At 46.5% G+C, this 25,674-nt stretch overlaps 1 protein-coding gene across 1 annotated transcript in view; it reads left to right on the top strand.

The window, feature by feature from the left end:
* The first annotated feature begins 21,394 nt into the window (after window positions 1-21,394).
* The window catches only part of LOC129833524 (golgin subfamily A member 6-like protein 22), a 104,634-nt gene continuing 100,354 nt past the window's right edge, over window positions 21,395-25,674 (top strand). Inside the window, exons 1-2 of the mRNA XM_055898183.1 lie at window positions 21,395-23,897; window positions 24,041-24,299. Coding sequence (XP_055754158.1) covers window positions 21,689-23,897; window positions 24,041-24,299 — 2,468 coding nt within the window. The 5' untranslated portion in view covers window positions 21,395-21,688. The remainder of the gene's footprint in view (window positions 23,898-24,040; window positions 24,300-25,674) is intronic.

The following is a 25,674-nucleotide window of genomic DNA, read 5'->3' as shown; positions in this document are numbered from 1 at the left end:
ATCTAAACCTATCATGTAGTATCTAAACCTGTCATGTAGTATCTAAACCTGTCATGTAGTATCTAAACCTATCATGTAGTATCTAAACCTATCATGTAATATCAAACCTGTCATGTAGTATCTAAACCTGTCATGTAGTATCTAAACCTGTCATGTAGTATCTAAACCTGTCATGTAGTATCTAAACCTATCATGTAGTATCTAAACCTATCATGTAGTATCTAAACCTATCATGTAGTATCTAAACCTATCATGTAGTATCTAAACGTATCATGTAGTATCTAAACGTATCATGTAGTATCTAAACCTGTCATGTAGTATCTAAACCTGTCATGTAGTATCTAAATCTGTCATGTAGTATCTAAACCTGTCATGTAGTATCTAAACCTATCATGGTTTATCTAAACCTATCATGTAGTATCTAAACCTGTCATGTAGTATCTAAACCTATCATGTAGTATCTAAAACTATCATGTAGTATCTAAACCTATCATGTATTATCCAAACCTATCATGTAGTATCTAAACCTGTCCTGTAGTATCTAAACCTGTCATGTAGTATCTAAACCTGTCATGTAGTATCTAAACCTGTCATGTAGTATCTAAACCTGTCATGTAGTATCTAAACCTATCATGTAGTATCTAAACCTATAATGTAGCATCTAAACCTATCATGTAGCATCTAAACCTATCATGTAGCATCTAAACCTATCATGTAGTATCTAAACCTGTCATGTAGTATCTAAACCTGTCATGTAGTATCTAAACCTGTCATGTAGTATCTTAACCTGTCATGTAGTATCTAAACCTGTCATGTAGTTTCTAAACCTGTCATATAGTATCTAAACCTATCATGTAGTATCTAAACCTGGCATGTAGTATCTAAACCTATCATGTAGTGTCTAAACCTATCATGTAGTATCTAAACCTATCATGTAGTATCTAAACCTGTCATGTAGTATCTAAACCTATCATGTATTATCCAAACCTATCATGTAGTATCGAAACCTGTCATGTAGTATCGAAACCTGTCATGTAGTATCTAAACCTGTCATGTAGTATCTAAACCTATCATGTAGTATCTAAACCTATCATGTAGTATCTAAACCTATCATGTTGTATCTAAACCAATCATGTGGTATCTAAACGTATCATGTGGTATCTAAACCTGTCATGTAGTATCTAAACCTGTCATGTAGTATCTAAACCTGTCATGTAGTATCTAAACCTGTCATGTAGTATCTAAACCTATCATGGTTTATCTAAACCTATCATGTAGTATCTAAACCTATCATGTAGTATCTAAACCTATCATGTGTTATCCAAACCTATCATGTAGTATCTAAACCTGTCATGTAGTATCTAAACCTGTCATGTAGTATCTAAACCTATCATGTAGTATCTAAACCTATCATGTGGTATCTAAACCTATCATGTAGTATCTAAACCTATCATGTAGCATCTAAACCTATCATGTAGCATCTAAACCTATCATGTAGTATCTAAACCTGTCATGTAGTATCTAAACCTGTCATGTAGTATCTAAACCTGTCATGTAGTATCTTAACCTGTCATGTAGTATCTAAACCTGTCATGTAGTATCTAAACCTGTCATATAGTATCTAAACCTGTCATGTAGTATCTAAACCTATCATGGTTTATCTAAACCTATCATGTAGTATCTAAACCTATCATGTAGTATCTAAACCTATCATGTAGTATCTAAAACCTATCATGTAGTATCTAAACCTATCATGTAGTATCTAAACCTATCATGTAGTATCTAAACCTATCATGTAGTATCCAAACCTATCATGTAGTATCTAAACCTGTCATGTAGTATCTAAACCTGTCATGTAGTATCTAAACCTATCATGTAGTATCTAAACCTATCATGTGGTATCTAAACCTATCATGTGGTATCTAAACCTATCATGTGGTATCTAAACCTATCATGTGGTATCTAAACCAATCATGTGGTATCTAAACCTATCATGTGGTATCTAAACGTATCATGTGGTATCTAAACCTATCATGTGGTATCTAAACCTGTCATGTGGTATCTAAACCTGTCATGTGGTATCTAAACCTGTCATGTAGTATCTAAACCTGTCATGTAATATCTAAACCTATCGTGTAGTATCTAAACCTATCGTGTAGTATCTAAACCTGTCGTGTAGTATCTAAACCTGTCGTGTAGTATCTAAACCTGTCGTGTAGTATCTAAACCTGTCGTGTAGTATCTAAACCTGTCGTGTAGTATCTAAACCTGTCGTGTAGTATCTAAACCTGTCATGTAGTATCTAAACCTGTCATGTAGTATCTAAACCTGTCATGTAGTATCTAAACCTGTCATGTAGTATCTAAACCTGTCATGTAGTATCTAAACCTATCATGTAGTATCTAAACCTATCATGTAGTATCTAAACCTATCAAGTAGTATCTAAACCTGTCACGTAGTATCTAAACCTATCACGTAGTATCTAAACCTGTCACGTAATATCTAAACCTGTCACGTAATATCTAAACCTATCACGTGGTATCTAAACCTATCATGTAGTATCTAAACCTATCATGTAGTATCTAAACCTGTCATGTAGTATCTAAACCTGTCATGTAGTATCTAAACCTGTCATGTAGTATCTAAACCTGTCATGTAGTATCTAAACCTATCATGTAGTATCTAAACCTATCATGTAGTATCTAAACCTATCATGTGGTATCTAAACCTATCATGTGGTATCTAAACCTATCATGTGGTATCTAAACCTATCATGTAGTATCTAAACCTATCATGTAGTATCTAAACCTATCATGTAGTATCTAAACCTGTCATGTAGTATCTAAACCTGTCATGTAGTATCTAAACCTGTCATGTAGTATCTAAACCTGTCATATAGTATCTAAACCTGTCATGTAGTATCTAAACCTGTCATGTAGTATCTAAACCTGTCATGTAGTATCTAAACCTGTCATGTAGTATCTAAACCTGTCATGTAGTATCTAAACCTGTCACGTAGTATCTAAACATGTCACGTAGTATCTAAACATGTCACGTAGTATCTAAACATATCATTTAGTATCTAAACATATCAGGATGATTTAGTGGGTAAGAAGATGTGCTGCCAGGATGATTTAGTGGGTTAGAAGATGGGCTGCCAGGATGATTTAGTGGGTTAGAAGATGGGCTTTCAGGATGATTTAGTGGGTTAGAAGACGGGCTGCTGAGTTTTGAACCATTTGGAGCTTATGGAGGGAGTCTGTGTTCGTGCCGGGGAGTATCGTTGTCTATTCAGGAGAAGAAGAAAGCATGGATGAGGGACAGGAGAGGGAGGGGCTGACTTTGGCAAATTTGCCTAAGTGGAATAATTCATTTTTTACAGTCTGACGGATGTGGTGGTTGAGGGATAGTGTCTTAAGGTAGACAAACATACATATTTCTGTCCAAATACCTTTCATAATTGCCACATACAACCTTTGGATTGCTGCCATTGAGGTCTGATTCATCATACCACTGTGAGGACACAGTGCAGTTGAGACAAAATGTTATCCTTCATCCTCTTGCTGAGTTGTAGCAGGGGGTACACTCCTACCTTGTGGAACCTATGTAGCAGGGGGTACACTCCTACCTTGTGGAACCTATGTACGCAGGGGGTACACTCCTACCTTGTGGAACCTATGTACGCAGGGGGTACACTCCTACCTTGTGGAACCTATGTACGCAGGGGGTACACTCCTACCTTGTGGAACCTATGTACGCAGGGGGTACACTCCTACCTTGTGGAACCTATGTAGCAGGGGGTACACTCCTACCTTGTGGTACGCAGGGGGTACACTCCTACCTTGTGGAACCTATGTACGCAGGGGGTACACTCCTACCTTGTGGTACGCAGGGGGTACACTCCTACCTTGTGGAACCTATGTACGCAGGGGGGTACACTCCTACCTTGTGGAACATATGTAGCAGGGGGTACACTCCTACCTTGTGGAACCTATGTAGCAGGGGGTACACTCCTACCTTGTGGTACGCAGGGGGTACACTCCTACCTTGTGGAACCTATGTACGCAGGGGGTACACTCCTACCTTGTGGAACCTATGTACGCAGGGGGTACACTCCTACCTTGTGGAACCTATGTACGCAGGGGGTACACTCCTACCTTGTGGAACCTATGTACGCAGGGGGTACACTCCTACCTTGTGGAACCTATGTACGCAGGGGGTACACTCCTACCGTGTGGAACATATGTACGCAGGGGGTACACTCCTACCTTGTGGAACCTATGTACGCAGGGGGTACACTCCTACCTTGTGGTACGCAGGGGGTACACTCCTACCTTGTGGAACCTATGTACGCAGGGGGTACACTCCTACCTTGTGGTACGCAGGGGGTACACTCCTACCTTGTGGAACCTATGTAGCAGGGGGTACACTCCTACCTTGTGGAACCTATGTACGCAGGGGGTACACTCCTACCTTGTGGAACCTATGTACGCAGGGGGTACACTCCTACCTTGTGGTACGCAGGGGGTACACTCCTACCTTGTGGAACCTATGTACGCAGGGGGTACACTCCTACCTTGTGGTACGCAGGGGGTACACTCCTACCTTGTGGAACCTATGTAGCAGGGGGTACACTCCTACCTTGTGGAACCTATGTACGCAGGGGGTACACTCCTACCTTGTGGAACCTATGTACGCAGGGGGTACACTCCTACCTTGTGGAACATATGTACGCAGGGGGTACACTCCTACCTTGTGGAACCTATGTACCCACGGGGGTACACTCCTACAGTGTGGAACATATGTACGCAGGGGGTACACTCCTACCTTGTGGAACCTATGTACGCAGGGGGTACACTCCTACCTTGTGGAACCTATGTACGCAGGGGGTACACTCCTACCTTGTGGAACCTATGTACGCAGGGGGTACACTCCTACCTTGTGGAACCTATGTACGCAGGGGGTACACTCCTACCTTGTGGTACGCAGGGGGTACACTCCTACCTTGTGGAACCTATGTACGCAGGGGGTACACTCCTACCTTGTGGAACCTATGTACCCACGGGGGTACACTCCTACAGTGTGGAACATATGTACGCAGGGGGTACACTCCTACCTTGTGGAACCTATGTACGCAGGGGGTACACTCCTACCTTGTGGAACCTATGTACGCAGGGGGTACACTCCTACCTTGTGGAACCTATGTACGCAGGGAGTACACTCCTACCTTGTGGAACCTATGTACGCAGGGGGTACACTCCTACCGTGTGGAACATATGTACGCAGGGGGTACACTCCTACCTTGTGGAACATATGTACGCAGGGGGTACACTCCTACCGCGTGGTACGCAGGGGGTACACTCCTACCTTGTGGAACCTATGTACGCAGGGGGTACCCTCCTACCTTGTGGAACATATGTACGCAGGGGGTACACTCCTACCTTGTGGAACATATGTACGCAGGGGGTACACTCCTACCGTGTGGAACATATGTACGCAGGGGGTACACTCCTACCTTGTGGAACATATGTACGCAGGGGGTACACTCCTACCTTGTGGTACGCAGGGGGTACACTCCTACCGTGTGGAACCTATGTACGCAGGGGGTACACTCCTACCTTGTGGAACCTATGTACGCAGGGGGTACACTCCTACCGTGTGGAACCTATGTACGCAGGGGGTACACTCCTACCTTGTGGAACCTATGTACGCAGGGGGTACACTCCTACCTTGTGGTACGCAGGGGGTACACTCCTACCTTGTGGTACGCAGGGGGTACACTCCTACCTTGTGGAACCTATGTACGCAGGGGGTACACTCCTACCTTGTGGAACCTATGTACGCAGGGGGTACACTCCTACCTTGTGGAACATATGTACGCAGGGGGTACACTCCTACCTTGTGGAACCTATGTACCCACGGGGGTACACTCCTACAGTGTGGAACATATGTACGCAGGGGGTACACTCCTACCTTGTGGAACCTATGTACGCAGGGGGTACACTCCTACCTTGTGGAACCTATGTACGCAGGGGGTACACTCCTACCTTGTGGAACCTATGTACGCAGGGGGTACACTCCTACCTTGTGGAACCTATGTAGCAGGGGGTACACTCCTACCTTGTGGAACCTATGTAGCAGGGGGTACACTCCTACCTTGTGGAACCTATGTACGCAGGGGGTACACTCCTACCTTGTGGAACCTATGTACCCACGGGGGTACACTCCTACCGCGTGGAACCTATGTAGCAGGGGGTACACTCCTACCTTGTGGAACCTATGTACGCAGGGGGTACACTCCTACCTTGTGGAACCTATGTACGCAGGGGGTACACTCCTACCTTGTGGAACCTATGTACCCACGGGGGTACACTCCTACCGCGTGGAACCTATGTAGCAGGGGGTACATTCCTACCTTGTGGAACCTATGTACGCAGGGGGTACACTCCTACCTTGTGGAACCTATGTACGCAGGGGGTACACTCCTACCTTGTGGAACATATGTACGCAGGGGGTACACTCCTACCTTGTGGAACCTATGTACCCACGGGGGTACACTCCTACAGTGTGGAACATATGTACGCAGGGGGTACACTCCTACCTTGTGGAACCTATGTACGCAGGGGGTACACTCCTACCTTGTGGAACCTATGTACGCAGGGGGTACACTCCTACCTTGTGGAACCTATGTACGCAGGGAGTACACTCCTACCTTGTGGAACCTATGTACGCAGGGGGTACACTCCTACCGTGTGGAACATATGTACGCAGGGGGTACACTCCTACTGTGTGGAACCTATGTACGCAGGGGGTACACTCCTACCTTGTGGAACCTATGTACGCAGGGGGTACACTCCTACCTTGTGGAACCTATGTACGCAGGGGGTACACTCCTACCTTGTGGAACCTATGTACGCAGGGGGTACACTCCTACCTTGTGGAACCTATGTACGCAGGGGGTACACTCCTACCGTGTGGAACATATGTACGCAGGGGGTACACTCCTACCGTGTGGAACATATGTACGCAGGGGGTACACTCCTACCTTGTGGAACATATGTACGCAGGGGGTACACTCCTACCTTGTGGAACCTATGTACGCAGGGGGTACACTCCTACCTTGTGGAACCTATGTACGCAGGGGGTACACTCCTACCTTGTGGAACCTATGTACGCAGGGGGTACACTCCTACCTTGTGGAACCTATGTACGCAGGGGGTACACTCCTACCTTGTGGAACCTATGTACGCAGGGGGTACACTCCTACCGTGTGGAACATATGTACGCAGGGGGTACACTCCTACCTTGTGGAACCTATGTACGCAGGGGGTACACTCCTACCTTGTGGAACCTATGTACGCAGGGGGTACACTCCTACCGCGTGGTACGCAGGGGGTACACTCCTCCCTTGTGGAACCTATGTACGCAGGGGGTACACTCCTCCCTTGTGGAACCTATGTACGCAGGGGGTACACTCCTACCGTGTGGAACCTATGTACGCAGGGGGTACACTCCTACCTTGTGGAACCTATGTACGCAGGGGGTACACTCCTACCTTGTGGTACGCAGGGGGTACACTCCTACCTTGTGGTACGCAGGGGGTACACTCCTACCGTGTGGAACCTATGTACGCAGGGGGTACACTCCTCCCTTGTGGAACCTATGTACGCAGGGGGTACACTCCTACCGTGTGGAACCTATGTACGCAGGGGGTACACTCCTACCTTGTGGTACGCAGGGGGTACACTCCTACCTTGTGGTACGCAGGGGGTACACTCCTACCTTGTGGTACGCAGGGGGTACACTCCTACCTTGTGGTACGCAGGGGGTACACTCCTACCTTGTGGTACGCAGGGGGTACACTCCTACCTTGTGGTACGCAGGGGGTACACTCCTACCTTGTGGTACGCAGGGGGTACACTCCTACCTTGTGGAACATATGTACGCAGGGGGTACACTCCTACCTTGTGGAACCTATGTAGCAGGGGGTACACTCCTACCTTGTGGAACCTATGTAGCAGGGGGTACACTCCTACCTTGTGGAACCTATGTACGCAGGGGGTACACTCCTACCGTGTGGAACCTATGTACGCAGGGGGTACACTCCTACCTTGTGGAACCTATGTAGCAGGGGGTACACTCCTACCTTGTGGAACATATGTACGCAGGGGGTACACTCCTACCTTGTGGAACCTATGTACCCACGGGGGTACACTCCTACAGTGTGGAACATATGTACGCAGGGGGTACACTCCTACCTTGTGGAACCTATGTACGCAGGGGGTACACTCCTACCTTGTGGAACCTATGTACGCAGGGGGTACACTCCTACCTTGTGGAACCTATGTACGCAGGGGGTACACTCCTACCTTGTGGAACCTATGTACGCAGGGAGTACACTCCTACCTTGTGGAACCTATGTACGCAGGGGGTACACTCCTACTGTGTGGAACCTATGTACGCAGGGGGTACACTCCTACCTTGTGGAACCTATATAGCAGGGGGTACACTCCTACCTTGTGGAACATATGTACGCAGGGGGTACACTCCTACCTTGTGGAACCTATGTACGCAGGGGGTACACTCCTACCTTGTGGTACGCAGGGGGTACACTCCTACCTTGTGGAACCTATGTACGCAGGGGGTACACTCCTACCTTGTGGAACATATGTACGCAGGGGGTACACTCCTACCTTGTGGAACATATGTACGCAGGGGGTACACTCCTACCTTGTGGAACATATGTACGCAGGGAGTACACTCCTACCTTGTGGAACCTATGTACGCAGGGGGGTACACCTACCGTGTGGAACCTATGTACGCAGGGGGTACACTCCTACCTTGTGGAACATATGTACGCAGGGGGTACACTCCTACCTTGTGGAACATATGTACGCAGGGGGTACACTCCTACCTTGTGGAACATATGTACGCAGGGGGTACACTCCTACCTTGTGGAACCTATGTACGCAGGGGGTACACTCCTACTGTGTGGAACCTATGTAGCAGGGGGTTATCTCCTACCTTGTGGTACGCAGGGGGTACACTCCTACCTTGTGGAACCTATGTACGCAGGGGGTACACTCCTACCTTGTGGAACCTATGTACGCAGGGGGTACACTCCTACCTTGTGGAACCTATGTACGCAGGGGGTACACTCCTACCTTGTGGAACCTATGTACGCAGGGGGTACACTCCTACCTTGTGGAACATATGTACGCAGGGGGTACACTCCTACCTTGTGGAACCTATGTACGCAGGGGGTACACTCCTACCTTGTGGAACCTATGTACGCAGGGGGTACACTCCTACCGCGTGGTACGCAGGGGGTACACTCCTACCTTGTGGAACCTATGTACGCAGGGGGTACACTCCTACCGCGTGGTACGCAGGGGGTACCCTCCTACCTTGTGGAACATATGTACGCAGGGGGTACACTCCTACCTTGTGGAACATATGTACGCAGGGGGTACACTCCTACCGTGTGGAACATATGTACGCAGGGGGTACACTCCTACCTTGTGGTACGCAGGGGGTACACTCCTACCGTGTGGAACATATGTACGCAGGGGGTACACTCCTACCTTGTGGTACGCAGGGGGTACACTCCTACCTTGTGGAACCTATGTACGCAGGGGGTACACTCCTACCTTTTGGTACGCAGGGGGTACACTCCTACCGTGTGGAACATATGTACGCAGGGGGTACACTCCTACCTTGTGGAACCTATGTACGCACGGGGGTACACTCCTACCGTGTGGAACATATGTACGCAGGGGGTACACTCCTACCTTGTGGAACCTATGTACGCAGGGGGTACACTCCTACCGCGTGGAACCTATGTACGCAGGGGGTACAGTCCTACCTTGTGGAACCTATGTACGCAGGGGGTACACTCCTACCTTGTGGAACCTATGTAGCAGGGGGTACACTCCTACCTTGTTGAACATATGTACGCAGGGGGTACCCTCCTACCGCGTGGAACCTATGTACGCAGGGGGTACACTCCTACCTTGTGGAACATATGTACGCAGGGGGTACCCTCCTACCTTGTGGAACATATGTACGCAGGGGGTACACTCCTACCGCGTGGAACCTATGTAGCAGGGGGTACACTCCTACCTTGTGGAACCTATGTAGCAGGGGGTACACTCCTACCGCGTGGAACCTATGTACGCAGGGGGTACACTCCTACCTTGTGGAACCTATATACGCAGGGGGTACACTCCTACCTTGTGGAACCTATGTACGCAGGGGGTACACTCCTACCTTGTGGAACCTATGTACGCAGGGGGTACACTCCTACCTTGTGGAACCTATGTACGCAGGGAGTACACTCCTACCTTGTGGAACCTATGTACGCAGGGGGTACACTCCTACCGTGTGGAACATATGTACGCAGGGGGTACACTCCTACCTTGTGGAACCTATGTACGCAGGGGGTACACTCCTACCTTGTGGAACCTATGTACGCAGGGGGTACACTCCTACCTTGTGGAACCTATGTACGCAGGGGGTACACTCCTACCTTGTGGAACCTATGTACGCAGGGAGTACACTCCTACCTTGTGGAACCTATGTACCCAGGGGGTACACTCCTACCGTGTGGAACCTATGTACGCAGGGAGTACACTCCTACCTTGTGGAACCTATGTACGCAGGGGGTACACTCCTACCGTGTGGAACCTATGTACGCAGGGGGTACACTCCTACCTTGTGGAACCTATGTAGCAGGGGGTACACTCCTACCTTGTGGAACCTATGTACGCAGGGGGTACACTCCTACCTTGTGGAACCTATGTACGCAGGGGGTACACTCCTACCTTGTGGAACCTATGTACGCAGGGGGTACACTCCTACCTTGTGGAACCTATGTAGCAGGGGGTACATTCCTACCGCGTGGAACCTATGTACGCAGGGGGTACACTCCTACCGTGTGGAACCTATGTACGCAGGGGGTACACTCCTACCTTGTGGAACCTATGTAGCAGGGGGTACATTCCTACCGCGTGGAACCTGTGTACGCAGGGGGTACACTCCTACCTTGTGGAACATATGTAGCAGGGGGTACACTCCTACCTTGTAGAACCTGTGTACGCAGGGGGTACACTCCTACCTTGTGGAACCTATGTACGCAGGGGGTACACTCCTACCTTGTGGAACCTATGTACGCAGGGGGTACACTCCTACCTTGTGGAACCTATGTAGCAGGGGGTACATTCCTACCGCGTGGAACCTATGTAGCAGGGGGTACACTCCTACCTTGTGGAACCTATGTAGCAGGGAGTACACTCCTACCGTGTGGAACCTATGTACGCAGGGGGTACACTCCTACCGTGTGGAACCTATGTACGCAGGGGGTACACTCCTACCTTGTGGAACCTATGTACGCAGGGGGTACACTCCTACCTTGTGGAACCTATGTACGCAGGGAGTACACTCCTACCTTGTGGAACCTATGTACGCAGGGGGTACACTCCTACCTTGTGGAACCTATGTACGCAGGGGGTACACTCCTACCTTGTGGAACCTATGTACGCAGGGGGTACACTCCTACCTTGTGGTACCTATGTAGCAGGGGGTACACTCCTACCTTGTGGTACGCAGGGGGTACACTCCTACCGTGTGGAACCTATGTACGCAGGGGGTACACTCCTACCGTGTGGAACCTATGTACGCAGGGGGTACACTCCTACCGTGTGGAACCTATGTACGCAGGGGGTACACTCCTACCTTGTGGAACCTATGTACGCAGGGGGTACACTCCTACCTTGTGGAACCTATGTACGCAGGGAGTACACTCCTACCTTGTGGAACCTATGTACGCAGGGGGTACACTCCTACCTTGTGGAACCTATGTACGCAGGGGGTACACTCCTACCTTGTGGAACCTATGTACGCAGGGGGTACACTCCTACCTTGTGGTACCTATGTAGCAGGGGGTACACTCCTACCTTGTGGTACGCAGGGGGTACACTCCTACCTTGTGGAACCTATGTAGCAGGGGGTACATTCCTACCGTGTGGAACCTATGTACGCAGGGGGTACACTCCTACCTTGTGGAACCTATGTACGCAGGGGGTACACTCCTACCTTGTGGAACCTATGTACGCAGGGGGTACACTCCTACCTTGTGGAACCTATGTACGCAGGGGGTACACTCCTACCGTGTGGAACATATGTACGCAGGGGGTACACTCCTACCTTGTGGAACCTATGTACGCAGGGGGTACACTCCTACCTTGTGGAACCTATGTACGCAGGGGGTACACTCCTACCTTGTGGAACCTATGTACGCATGGGGTACACTCCTACCTTGTGGAACCTATGTACGCAGGGAGTACACTCCTACCTTGTGGAACCTATGTACCCAGGGGGTACACTCCTACCGTGTGGAACCTATGTACGCAGGGAGTACACTCCTACCTTGTGGAACCTATGTACGCAGGGGGTACACTCCTACCGTGTGGAACCTATGTACGCAGGGGGTACACTCCTACCTTGTGGAACCTATGTAGCAGGGGGTACACTCCTACCTTGTGGAACCTATGTACGCAGGGGGTACACTCCTACCTTGTGGAACCTATGTACGCAGGGGGTACACTCCTACCTTGTGGAACCTATGTACGCAGGGGGTACACTCCTACCTTGTGGAACCTATGTAGCAGGGGGTACATTCCTACCGCGTGGAACCTATGTACGCAGGGGGTACACTCCTACAGTGTGGAACATATGTACGCAGGGGGTACACTCCTACCTTGTGGAACCTATGTACGCAGGGGGTACACTCCTACCTTGTGGAACCTATGTAGCAGGGGGTACATTCCTACCGCGTGGAACCTATGTACGCAGGGGGTACACTCCTACAGTGTGGAACATATGTACGCAGGGGGTACACTCCTACCTTGTGGAACCTATGTACGCAGGGGGTACACTCCTACCTTGTGGAACCTATGTACGCAGGGGGTACACTCCTACCTTGTGGAACCTATGTAGCAGGGGGTACACTCCTACCGTGTGGAACCTATGTACGCAGGGGGTACACTCCTACCTTGTGGAACCTATGTAGCAGGGGGTACATTCCTACCGCGTGGAACCTATGTAGCAGGGGGTACACTCCTACCTTGTAGAACCTATGTACGCAGGGGGTACACTCCTACCTTGTGGAACCTATGTACGCAGGGGGTACACTCCTACCTTGTGGAACATATGTAGCAGGGGGTACACTCCTACCTTGTAGAACCTGTGTACGCAGGGGGTACACTCCTACCTTGTGGAACCTATGTACGCAGGGGGTACACTCCTACCTTGTGGAACATATGTAGCAGGGGGTACACTCCTACCTTGTAGAACCTGTGTACGCAGGGGGTACACTCCTACCTTGTGGAACCTATGTACGCAGGGGGTACACTCCTACCTTGTGGAACCTATGTACGCAGGGGGTACACTCCTACCTTGTGGAACCTATGTACGCAGGGGGTACACTCCTACCTTGTGGAACCTATGTAGCAGGGGGTACATTCCTACCGCGTGGAACCTATGTACGCAGGGGGTACACTCCTACCTTGTGGAACCTATGTATGCAGGGGGTACACTCCTACCGTGTGGAACCTATGTACGCAGGGGGTACACTCCTACCTTGTGGAACCTATGTACGCAGGGGGTACACTCCTACCGTGTGGAACCTATGTACGCAGGGAGTACACTCCTACCTTGTGGAACCTATGTACGCAGGGGGTACACTCCTACCTTGTGGAACCTATGTACGCAGGGGGTACACTCCTACCTTGTGGAACCTATGTAGCAGGGGGTACATTCCTACCGCGTGGAACCTATGTACGCAGGGGGTACACTCCTACCGTGTGGAACCTATGTACGCAGGGGGTACACTCCTACCGTGTGGAACCTATGTACGCAGGGGGTACACTCCTACCTTGTGGAACCTATGTAGCAGGGGGTACACTCCTACCGCGTGGAACCTATGTAGCAGGGGGTACACTCCTACCGTGTGGAACCTATGTACGCAGGGGGTACACTCCTACCTTGTGGAACATATGTACGCAGGGGGTACACTCCTACCTTGTGGAACCTATATAGCAGGGGGTACACTCCTACCTTGTGGAACCTATGTACGCAGGGGGTACACTCCTACCGTGTGGAACCTATGTACGCAGGGGGTACACTCCTACTGTGTGGAACCTATGTACGCAGGGGGTACACTCCTACCTTGTGGAACCTCTGTAGCAGGGGGTACACTCCTACCTTGTGGAACCTATGTACGCAGGGGGTACACTCCTACCGTGTGGAACCTATGTACGCAGGGGGTACATTCCTACCGTGTGGAACCTATGTAGCAGGGGGTACACTCCTACCGTGTGGAACCTATGTACGCAGGGGGTACACTCCTACCTTGTGGAACCTATGTACGCAGGGAGTACACTCCTACCTTGTGGAACCTATGTACGCAGGGGGTACACTCCTACCGTGTGGAACATATGTAGCAGGGGGTACACTCCTACCTTGTGGAACCTATGTACGCAGGGAGTACACTCCTACCTTGTGGAACCTATGTACGCAGGGAGTACACTCCTACCTTGTGGTACGCAGGGGGTACACTCCTACCTTGTGGTACCTATGTACGCAGGGGGTACACTCCTACCGTGTGGAACCTATGTACGCAGGGGGTACACTCCTACCGTGTGGAACCTATGTACGCAGGGGGTACACTCCTACCTTGTGGAACCTATGTACGCAGGGGGTACACTCCTACCGTGTGGAACCTATGTACGCAGGGGGTACACTCCTACCGTGTGGAACCTATGTACGCAGGGGGTACACTCCTACCTTGTGGAACCTATGTACGCAGGGGGTACACTCCTACCTTGTGGTACGCAGGGGGTACACTCCTACCTTGTGGTACGCAGGGGGTACACTCCTACCGTGTGGAACCTATGTACGCAGGGGGTACACTCCTACCTTGTGGTACGCAGGGGGTACACTCCTACCTTGTGGAACCTATGTACGCACGGGGGTACACTCCTACCTTGTGGAACCTATGTAGCAGGGGGTACACTCCTACCTTGTGGAACCTATGTACGCAGGGGGTACACTCCTACCTTGTGGAACCTATGTACGCACGGGGGTACACTCCTACCTTGTGGTACCTATGTACCCACGGGGGTACACTCCTACAGTGTGGAACATATGTACGCAGGGGGTACACTCCTACCTTGTGGAACCTATGTACGCAGGGGGTACACTCCTACCTTGTGGTACGCAGGGGGTACACTCCTACCTTGTGGAACCTATGTACGCAGGGGGTACACTCCTACCTTGTGGAACATATGTACGCAGGGGGTACACTCCTACCTTGTGGAACCTATGTACGCAGGGGGTACACTCCTACCTTGTGGTACGCAGGGGGTACACTCCTACCTTGTGGTACGCAGGGGGTACACTTCTACCTTGTGGAACCTATGTAGCAGGGGGTACACTCCTACCGTGTGGAACCTATGTAGCAGGGGGTACACTCCTACCTTGTGGTACGCAGGGGGTACACTCCTACCTTGTGGAACCTATGTACGCAGGGGGTACACTCCTACCTTGTGGAACCTATGTACGCAGGGGGTACACTCCTACCTTGTGGAACCTATGTACGCAGGGGGTACACTCCTACCTTGTGGAACCTATGTACGCAGGGGGTACACTCCTACCTTGTGGAACCTATGTACGCAGGGGGTACACTCCTACCTTGTGGAACCTATGTACGCACGGGGGTACACTCCTACCGTGTGGAACCTATGTACGCAGGGGGTACACTCCTACCTTGTGGAACCTATGTACGCAGGGGGTACACTCCTACCTTGTGGAACCTATGTACGCAGGGGGTACACTCCTACCTTGTGGTACGCAGGGGGTACACTCCTACCTTGTGGAACCTATGTACGCAGGGGGTACACTCCTACCTTGTGGAACATATGTACCTGGAATCATTAATGACTAAATAACTTCCAGAAACACAACAAATATCAGTCAAATAATGAAATTTTGATTTTCAGTCTTAAATGACACAATGAGACAACAACAAATAATTGCATAGGGCCTATCATATCCCTAAGCAAGAAATGCATCAATATTTTTAGAGGAAAACATTTATAAAGCTTACCAGCTTGTTCGCTGCATTAACCAAGGTTGCATATCTTCATGTTTCATTGTCTTATTTGCCCGTTCATCTGTAGCCTTCATTTTTTGGGCCTCTAACTTCACCTTTAGCTGTATTGTTGCACCACAGAACTTGCACTTCTTTGATGCTCCTCCTATTGATGTGTTACAACTAGGACACCGCTTACGGCTGGAGCCAGGAGCCATTCTGCATGAAAGGTGGATATGAAAGTGTCAGAAAGAATAGCCCCATACACATCACTTTGGCTGATGGAATGCACCAGGGAGGTCCACTCTGGCAATGGGCTTGAATTAACAAGGAGAACTAGAGATTGTGAGATAAAAACTATACTAACAATAGCAATTAATAAAGAGTTTGGCCAACTAAGGAGCTGACGTTGAGTTCGCATTAAACATCAAGCCCTGACCCTTCTCAAACCCACTAAAGAAGTGCTGTGTGTGTGTTTGAAGGTGACATGGGTTTCAATGACTCAATCATATGGGTCAGATCTGATAATGGACCTCGCCTAGTAATAAAACTAAGCCTGAGGCTTTAACATGCCACACTGTAACGTAATGTGTCATACTAACTGTTGACTACTATTGTAACCTAGATGTAGGCTACCTTCCAAAGCCTCAGGTGCACAGTGCAATGAGTGCCGCTAGTTGACAGATGGAACAATACCTGGGACAGTGGGATTTGGTTACTTATTTTAAGATACAATGTTTGAATAATCTCCTCCAGTTGGTTTGCATTTTAAAACTACAACTTGGTTTGTTTGTTAAAACACAAGAAATGGGAAGAAAGCTAAAGCTAGCTAGCTGAAACTGTTGATCAGGCCTATAGCTAAGAATTTGATTGAAAACCTTGACAGATCAGTGAAAATGCATAGTGGTTTGAGAAATGTCGTAAAAAGCAATAAATCAATCTCCATAACATTACATACTAGCGATTACAACCACATGGTTTATTTGCATACTTCACTTATCGGGAAAGAGAATGATCGCATGGGAGGATCGGGTATGTTCCAAGTTGCCTTCTTTGTTGAAGTCATGATGCGCATTTGTGTTGTAGGTGAAATTACACAGATTCTGCACAGAATATGAATATACATTCAAACTGCCTGGAAAAGCGTTTCTTAGATTAATTTAATTTGATATTCTTATATAAATTGAACAACACAGAAAGTAACCTCCCCTGCAGCCGATTGTGTTGACGAGCTGGAACGCGCTCCGCATTACGTTGGGTTGAAGTTGCATATGTACAGTACTGATCTTGGGTCAGTTTTCCGTTATATTCTTGTACGACTTGGGGAGAGAAAGCAACATCACCTGCAAGGGTTTTGATCGGCCAACATATGTTTTCTGACTGCAATGAGCGCAACACCCAAAAATATTAAGTGAAATCAAGCATAGAAAACAGTATTTGCCCTTGATAATGTATTTAAATGTTCCCTGGCAAAGATCCCAAAGAGTGCCATTACTTGGAGTAATCTCTGAACGGTTTCAAAATGCCTACCTGTTGAATAGCATCTTGTCTGCAGCAAATACATGCATTGAAAGAGTGGAGTGGAACATTAAATACATTTCTTTCAATGAAAAAATCACCCATGAAATAAATCTGAAGACAGATGTAGGCTATGTATGTAGGCTGCTATTACACATACTAATGCCTCGTTCAGGTACTATCGGAGTTCTCGGGAATTCCTAGTTCCGACTAGGAAGTTTCACTTGAATGACCCTCCAAATAGGAATTACAAGTGGGAAATTAGTAAATTATGTGGCCAATCTTATTGGTTTAAGAATTGTTCAGACTTCAAAAGCACTTGAAGGCAATCATGTCGGAGTTACAACTTCCCGTTTTCCCATTTCCCACGAGAATGTGAAGCCAGCATAATACTACATTCAAGTGCTAGTCGGTACTAGGAAACTGACATTTCTGACTTGCTAACTGGTTGAACGCGTTACAGTAGCCTAAGTATATAACAAGAGTGACATGACCGTAATAATCATAATGGAAAGGCCATAAGTGTAAGCCAACATAATTCATTATTTTACATGAACCTGTTTAATATGTAATACATACATTATGAAGAAAATGGTGTAATTTAGGCTCCACGAAATATGAAATGGGTTATGAATAAAATCGTGTACTGTTGCCTACATGACAAAAAGGCCTTCTGATTACAAGTGCACCAGTATCCAAAGTATTAAGCGAAATCAAGCACAGAAAACAGCATTGGCATTAATAAAACAATTTTTCCCACGAATTAAGTCGCACGTAAATGTGCGTCTTTCTCAAACCTTCTGTTCAGCAAGTCTAAAAGAGTACATATAGGCATACAACGACACATTTAAAAACATGCTTAAACAAAGACAACATTTCTGTATATTCATAACGTTGAATTAGCCATTGAGAAGAACAAAAATGATGAAATATAAACTATCGCGTCTATATGGTTGTTGCAAAGGCTTGTGTGTAGCCTACTGGTTAAATGTGTGTCTTTTCTCACGAATTAAGCCAGACAAAAACGCACGCAGGAAATGTGTTGAAATGCATTATGTACATATATGCACGAATTGATTGTGAGACTTTGTTGCAGCCGGACAAACTAATAAGAGGTTATAATTCATTGGAATAGGCGGTTCTTGAGGTAACGGTGGTCAATTGAAAACGGATCAACTGGATTCTTGAACCCCGGGGAACAGGTGTAGTCCAGCAGTTGGTGATGGTGACATACTGAACAGTTCGACCTGGACAGGTGCACCACAGTTGTGATTGTATGTTTGTTTGTACAGTTATGGCTGTCCTGGTATTATTTTGTGTTCTCACTAAACACCCACATTTGTATTTGTGTGGGAAATGTTTGTAGGCTATGGTTGCTGTTTGTATTTCATTGAACTTTAGGCCCATACAAAGACAAATCACACAACATAGACTACCAAATAACATTAGGCAAAAATACACAAAATAAAAGTCAAGTGAAAATAGTTATAAATGTCTTGATTAATTATGAGTAGCTAAACCATATCGACTTTTGGACGGTGATGCGCAGGAGAACCCCTAGCTGTCAATCAAGCCGGCAGCGGTGAACGGATTATGACGCTCAGCGTTCCAAATGACGCAACAATACAGTTCCAGAACAGAGAAAGTTCCGAAGATGTTATTCGGTTCCACACTAAAACTGCGCTTTGACAAGTGGGATTTCAGGTGAGTCAAATATTTACAAACCTTTACAATACATTAACCATCCGCTAGCCTACTTAGCCTATAATTCAGTCATGGTAAGATAACACATGTGAACGTTAATGTATTTGGAATATTTTGTATTTCTGACATTATCTAGCTAGCCTTATAAAACACAATTATTAATTATGGATTCGTTTTTTTCTGTTGCTATCAATCAATCAATCCATCTGTATTTACTCTTCAGTCTGTTTGTCTTGCTGACCTATCTGTCTGTCTGTCAGACTATCTGTCTGTCTGTGCACTGTCTAGCCAGCATATGCCAGAAAGGTTCTTTCACATAGGCTCATATTTACAAAGTCTCATAGAAGGAGTGCTGATCAATAATCCGTTTTGTCTTTTAAATCAAACTGAATCCGTTTTGATTGACAGGAGGGGACCTGATCCTAGATCAGCACTCCTACCCTGAAACACTTTGTGAACACAATCCAGGTGTGATTATGAAGTTGTGATGAGCTATTATTATATTAGTCCCGTGATGTAGGCTAGAGCTTGAGTACTGTAGTCTGAAGGCTGTTTCTGAATTCACTGACCTGGTGAGTAAATGTTGTGTACAATGGCACCATCTAGTGACAAAAACATAGAAACACACATTGTTGCTGAACGAAGGCATCTCTTATATTTTCCAGAAATCAAACTTGTAGACCTTTCCTGCAGTCTCTGAGGAGATGGACACCTCTTCTTCTTCTGGACGATCTCCGTCTCCTACTGGGACTGTCTTCTTACCCCCTCCTATCATGTGGAACAGTCTGTAAGTCATTCATCACATAACCTAGCTCTGGTCCAGGGCATTATGTGCGGCTTGCTGAAGGAAGGCTCAGTGTCTGCAAGCTGTACGTAACGCCCTGGACCAGAGCTACACATTACCCACCTCTGGCCATCATGGACAGTCAACTCATCACATTCACGTACTGTAAGTCCCAGTTGAGTGAGTTGTGTGATTAAAGGCAGTTTAATTGAGCAGAAGTTTAATTATTATTGTAATATTGTAGTAAATTGTCTGAGTTCACTTCCTAAATAATGTGTTGACATTCCTTCGCTCCCAGCTACAAGCAGGCAGAGATGGAGGTTCAGTTCCTGAGGGAAGAGAAGAAGACCTGTACAGAGAAGGAAGCCCACATGCTTGAGTTGAGGGGGAAGGATCGAACGATCCAAAATCAGAAGAAGGAGATGGACAGACTTCAAGTGTGCCTCTGGGAGGAGGCAAAGAAGAAGAGGAATGGTGGAACGGAGAAGGACGAGATGATTGAACAACTACAGTCTGAGACAGACCATCTCAGAGCCCTTTTGAAAGATGAAAGGAGGAGAAGAAGAGTAGAAAGGGGTATAATGAAAGATTGGAAGGCTGAGATCCTGAGACTGAGGGAGGCAGAGAGCCAGAGGGAGGCAGAGAGCCACAGGGAGGCAGAGATACAGAGGGAGGCAGAGAGACAGAGGGAAGCAGAGAGAAAGAGGGAGGCAGAGAGAGCCACAGAATGGGTGGAGAACCAGGGAAACATGCAGGAGATCAACAGACTAAAACAACTGCTGGAGCTGCTGATGGTGGACCTTCAACTGGCCCACGTAAGACATGTCATTGTTATTATTAAAAGGCAGTGTATATTCACCCGGCTGAAAATGAATGGTGGCAGTATGCTAACCCAATGTTAACTTTTATGCCTTTCCTAAACGTTAACCTTTACCTTAACCTCACTGAAACAATACCTAACCTTTACCATAACCCAACCCTAGGTGCTAAACCTAACCTTCATTTATCTCAACCCCTACGCCTTTCTTCTGCCGGTTGAATATCCACTTCCTTATTAACGTCATTACTGTTGTTGTTGTTGACAACTGTATCTGTGCAGGTTGTAAATAATTGCATTAGTGAAACATCATTTGTAGGAGTAATTTCTACAAGCATAAACATCAGAGGCAACGTTGTTGTAACATCACACAAATTGCAATGGGAATTTCTCAAACCCCTAACTGAATGGGTAAGCTAGTTGTGTGTTTGTATTTGTACACATTTTGGACATAATTGATTCCATAAAATGTCTCATAATTTTTTCAAACCATGTCAATACATTAATTGACAATGAATTGTCCAGATGAATTGATCAAAATGACTCTGCTATTGATGTTGTCCAGTGTTTGATTCAATTACCTAGGTCTAAGTTGTATTTCTATGTATCATTCTCTGCAAATGCTTTGAAAGTATGTCTTGGTCAAAGATTATCACTAATTTAACCTTTTCAAATTAAGCAAGAGATAGAGAGATTGAGGATCAGGCAGAAAGTCATGGAGGATCAGCGACCAAGACTGGCCTGGAACAACAAACCTATTGAGACAGAAAGAGAGAGGGAAAGAGAGAGGGAAAGAGAGATGGAAAGGGAGAGAAAAGCAGAATTGGAAAGACAAGAAATGAAGAAGAAAGTGAAACAGGCAGAAGAAACGATAAAAGTGTTAGAACGAGAGATTGAGAGATTGAAAGAGACTGAAAAGGAAATCATATTTGAAAGAGAAAGAGACATGCGTATTGCAGAGAATGAGAAAGTCAAACTGGTTAACGAAAAGGTAAAAGAGTTAGAGAGAGAGGTTGAGAGACTGAAAGAAGATATGACAACAAAAGAGATTCAATACAAAATCAAATTTGAAAAAGCGAAAGAAGCGTATAGAAGACAGAATGAGAGAGTGAAACAGGTTAACCAAAATGTACTAGTGTTAGACAGAGAGGTTGCGAGAATGAAAGAAGAGATTAGATTGAAAGACGAGACTGAACCAGAGAGAACATTTGATAGAGACAGAGAGAGAGAAAATGATTGGAGACGAAGTGAAGAGGAGATGAAAAATAGAGTGGAGAGAGAGATGGAGATGGAGACAGCCCTCATCAATGACAAAAAGAAGTCTGAATTGGAGGAAGTCTTCAATAAAATCAAGGAACAGCTGAAAGAATTAGAAAATATGGAAACAGACAAATATAAATGGAAACAGAACCAAATGGACATGGAGGAGAAGATGGAGGGTGAGAACAACAAACAGAAAGAGGTAGAAAGAAAGAGAATGGAGAAAATACCAAAACAGAGACAACAAGAAGATGAGAAGAAGAAGGAGATGGAGAGAGAAGAAGAGGAGAGACACAAACAAAAGATCATAGAGATGGAAGAGGAAGAAAGAGAGAGGGGGAAAGAGAGACAGAGACAGATCAAAAGGAAGAGAATGGAGAAGAGACAGAAAAATATGGAAAGAGAACAAGAGAGACAGAGAGAGATTGAAAGGGAGAATGAAGAAGAAAGATGTAAACAGATGCAAATAGAGATGGAAGAGGAAGAAAGAGAAGAAGAAGAGAGACAGAGAGCGATCGAAGAGAAAGAGACACAGAGAGAGATGGGAGAGAAAGAGATACGACAACAACAAGAGGAGAGAACGAGAAAGTTTGAGAGAGATCAAGAAGAAGAAGATATATGGAAACAGAAGCAAATTGACATGGAGAAGGAGGGAAGAGAGAGGGAGAACAAGAGACAGAGAGAGATAGAAGAGATACACAGGGGACAACAACAAGAGGAGAGACAAAAACAAATGGAGATAGAGAAAGAAAGGGAGAAAGACAATGAGAATCAGAGAGAGATGGAATTAAAAGATCAGCAACAGAAAGAGATGGAGAAAGAAAATATGATTATGAGAGAGAGGGAGGAAGCAGGAAGAAGAAAGGAGGGGCAGAAAAATATTTTGGGGGAAATTGAAGGACAGAATGAACAGGAGAGAGAGATGGAAGAAAAGCATGAAGTGATTAAGGAAGCAGAGAAAGAGTACAGGGAAAGAGAAGAGAGAGGAAAGGAAGTAAGCATGAAGAAACATGTAGTAGTTAATGTTAAAGCAAAAGCACGGGACGTCTTCAATAGACGTAAAGAGAGGAGGTTAGAAGTGTTGAAGGGGGAACGAGAACACATAGAAAGAGGACAACAAATCAGGAGGGAGAAGGAGGAAAGACGGCTGGAGATGGAAAGAAAACAGGAGAGGGCAAGACGACAAGAGGAGCAGGATAAAAAACAAGAGATTGAAATTGCTAGACAGAAAGAAATGTTCAGACTAAGAGAGGAGGAGAGACAGAGAGAGGAAGAGAGAGAGGATCAGAGAAAGAGAGCCATTGAAGGCTATTTATCTTTAATCAGAGAGAGAGAGAAGATAACGGAGGCAAAAAAAAGAGAGGAGATGGCGGAAGAGGAGGAGGAAAAGGAAGATGACAAGGAGGACCTTGTCCCACCCTATAAAAATAGCCGAAGGGGAGCTATGGGCTGGGTGAATAAGAAGTGGGAGAAGAGGAACATCAAGAAGATAGAGAGAGCATATCAGAGAGAAGCTGAGGAGGGCTATAAGATCGTCCACATAGGTAAGACCTGTTTTCCCTCTGCTTATAACATCATCCTCTTTAGTCTCCTCTACACACATAAGTTCCACACCAGTCATCATGTTGCATCATTGTTTCAATATAAAACTACTGTCCAAAATGGTCACGCTGATCTATTATCAACTTAAATGTAATGTACACAGGGAATTTAGAATGGAAAACCCAACTGGATCTCAATGATCCTGGTCTAAAGTAGTGCATCATAGCCTTTTGGGGCCCTAAGAAACGTTTTGTTTGATCTGGAGATGGCCAGCAGGAGGGGCCAAGGAGGCCACAGGCATGGGCAGAGAACCAGGAGGGGAGTTCAGAGAACCAGCAGGGGGGGCCAAGGAGGCCACAGGCAGAGAACCAAGAGGGGAGTTCAGAGAACCAGCAGGAGTGGCCAGAGAACCAACAGGGGGGGCCAGACAGCCAGCAGCTAGAAGCTCCAGAAGAGGCTGAAACATTAGAACCAACCTCAAAGAAAAAGAAAAGGCCAGGCATCTGGAAGAGAATTAAGATGGGGTTAAGAATGTTTAAACATCTATTCATGTTTTACACTGTTAATATATATGTTGTCACTTCTATTATCCAAATGTGAGGGTTTAGTGTAGATGCAACACACATGTAAATATATAGATACTTACCTGTCTCTGATGTCTTACAGCATTCCTGACGTGCTGTCTGCCTAGAGCTGGAACTCGACGAAGCCACAGTTCCACTGAGGTTACGTTGGTCATTAAAAGTGTCGCCCAATAATTCCTCCTCCTCTTTAAGTCATCAAGCCACATTTCCTCCACAAAACATCATCGTCTCCTCAAGCCAGCAAGTATCCTCTTTATCAGGCAACAAACCATCGAAGGTCAGTGACCCTCCTCCCCAGAGCAGAGGTTCTCATCTTTATCCTCTTTATCAGGCAACAAACCATCGAAGGTCAGTGACCCTCCTCCCCAGAGCAGAGGTTCTCATCTTTATCCTCTTTATCAGGCAACAAACCATCGAAGGTCAGTGACCCTCCTCCCCAGAGCAGAGGTTCTCATCTTAATCCTAATTAAATTCATCTCTGATCACCACCTCTACTGTCCTAGAAAATATCCCCAAATGGACATGGTTTAAACAGAAGTCCTCCCCTCAGACCAGTGGCTCCACAAACCAGAGTTTCTCATCTTTATTCAAGTTGAACGCAACTCTGATCATTTCCACCACCTCACCTGTTAAGGGGAGGGGCTGAAAAGGAGGTCTGGGAGGAGGTCTGCAGGTATCCTGGACCGGACCGGTAGCAGCTAAGTTACTGGCTCCATCCCCGGACAAAGCTGCTCAAGTCAGGCCAGTGATGTTTGACGAGGTCATTTTTGTTAGCAAAGTTTTACGTTTTAATAAAAGCATTTATTAAAAAAGCAATATTGTTGTTACAGTGTGGATTGTTTTGTTATTTATTAGAATTGAAACATCCAGTAGTCATGGTAGATGTTAGACTTTCAATGAGACACCTAACATTCCATCAGTTTGCTACAATGTGTGACATGTTATATTAGAGAGGAGTCCTCTATACACATCTATTTTAGACCATAGGAGAAATATCAGATTGAAATAGCTTCTCTAAGAATCTGAGGAGAGAGCAACAGTAGACGCATCGTTTGCTCTCCCACCTCCAGTTCAGTACTTGGGTCGTTCCACCAGTTGAGGACCTTTTGGGGAGTGTAACTTTTATTCCACCTAATTCTAACATTCTGTCATAAAGAGCACATGTTCAACTTAATAAAACACATGTTTTCCCATCTCAAAAGTAAAACATACATACTATAGCAAAGGGCCTATTAAGTGCCAAATAAAGTGACAGGGTTGACTGTAACAGAGTTGACTATTTCATTTGGAATCAACCGTAGATCCCCATGTGACA

The sequence above is a fragment of the Salvelinus fontinalis genome, chromosome 2 (assembly GCF_029448725.1).
Source record: "Salvelinus fontinalis isolate EN_2023a chromosome 2, ASM2944872v1, whole genome shotgun sequence".
NCBI classification, from domain to species: Eukaryota; Metazoa; Chordata; class Actinopteri; order Salmoniformes; family Salmonidae; genus Salvelinus; species Salvelinus fontinalis.
Note: the sequence above shows the minus strand (reverse complement) of the source record. Positions and strands in the feature narration are given on the sequence as shown.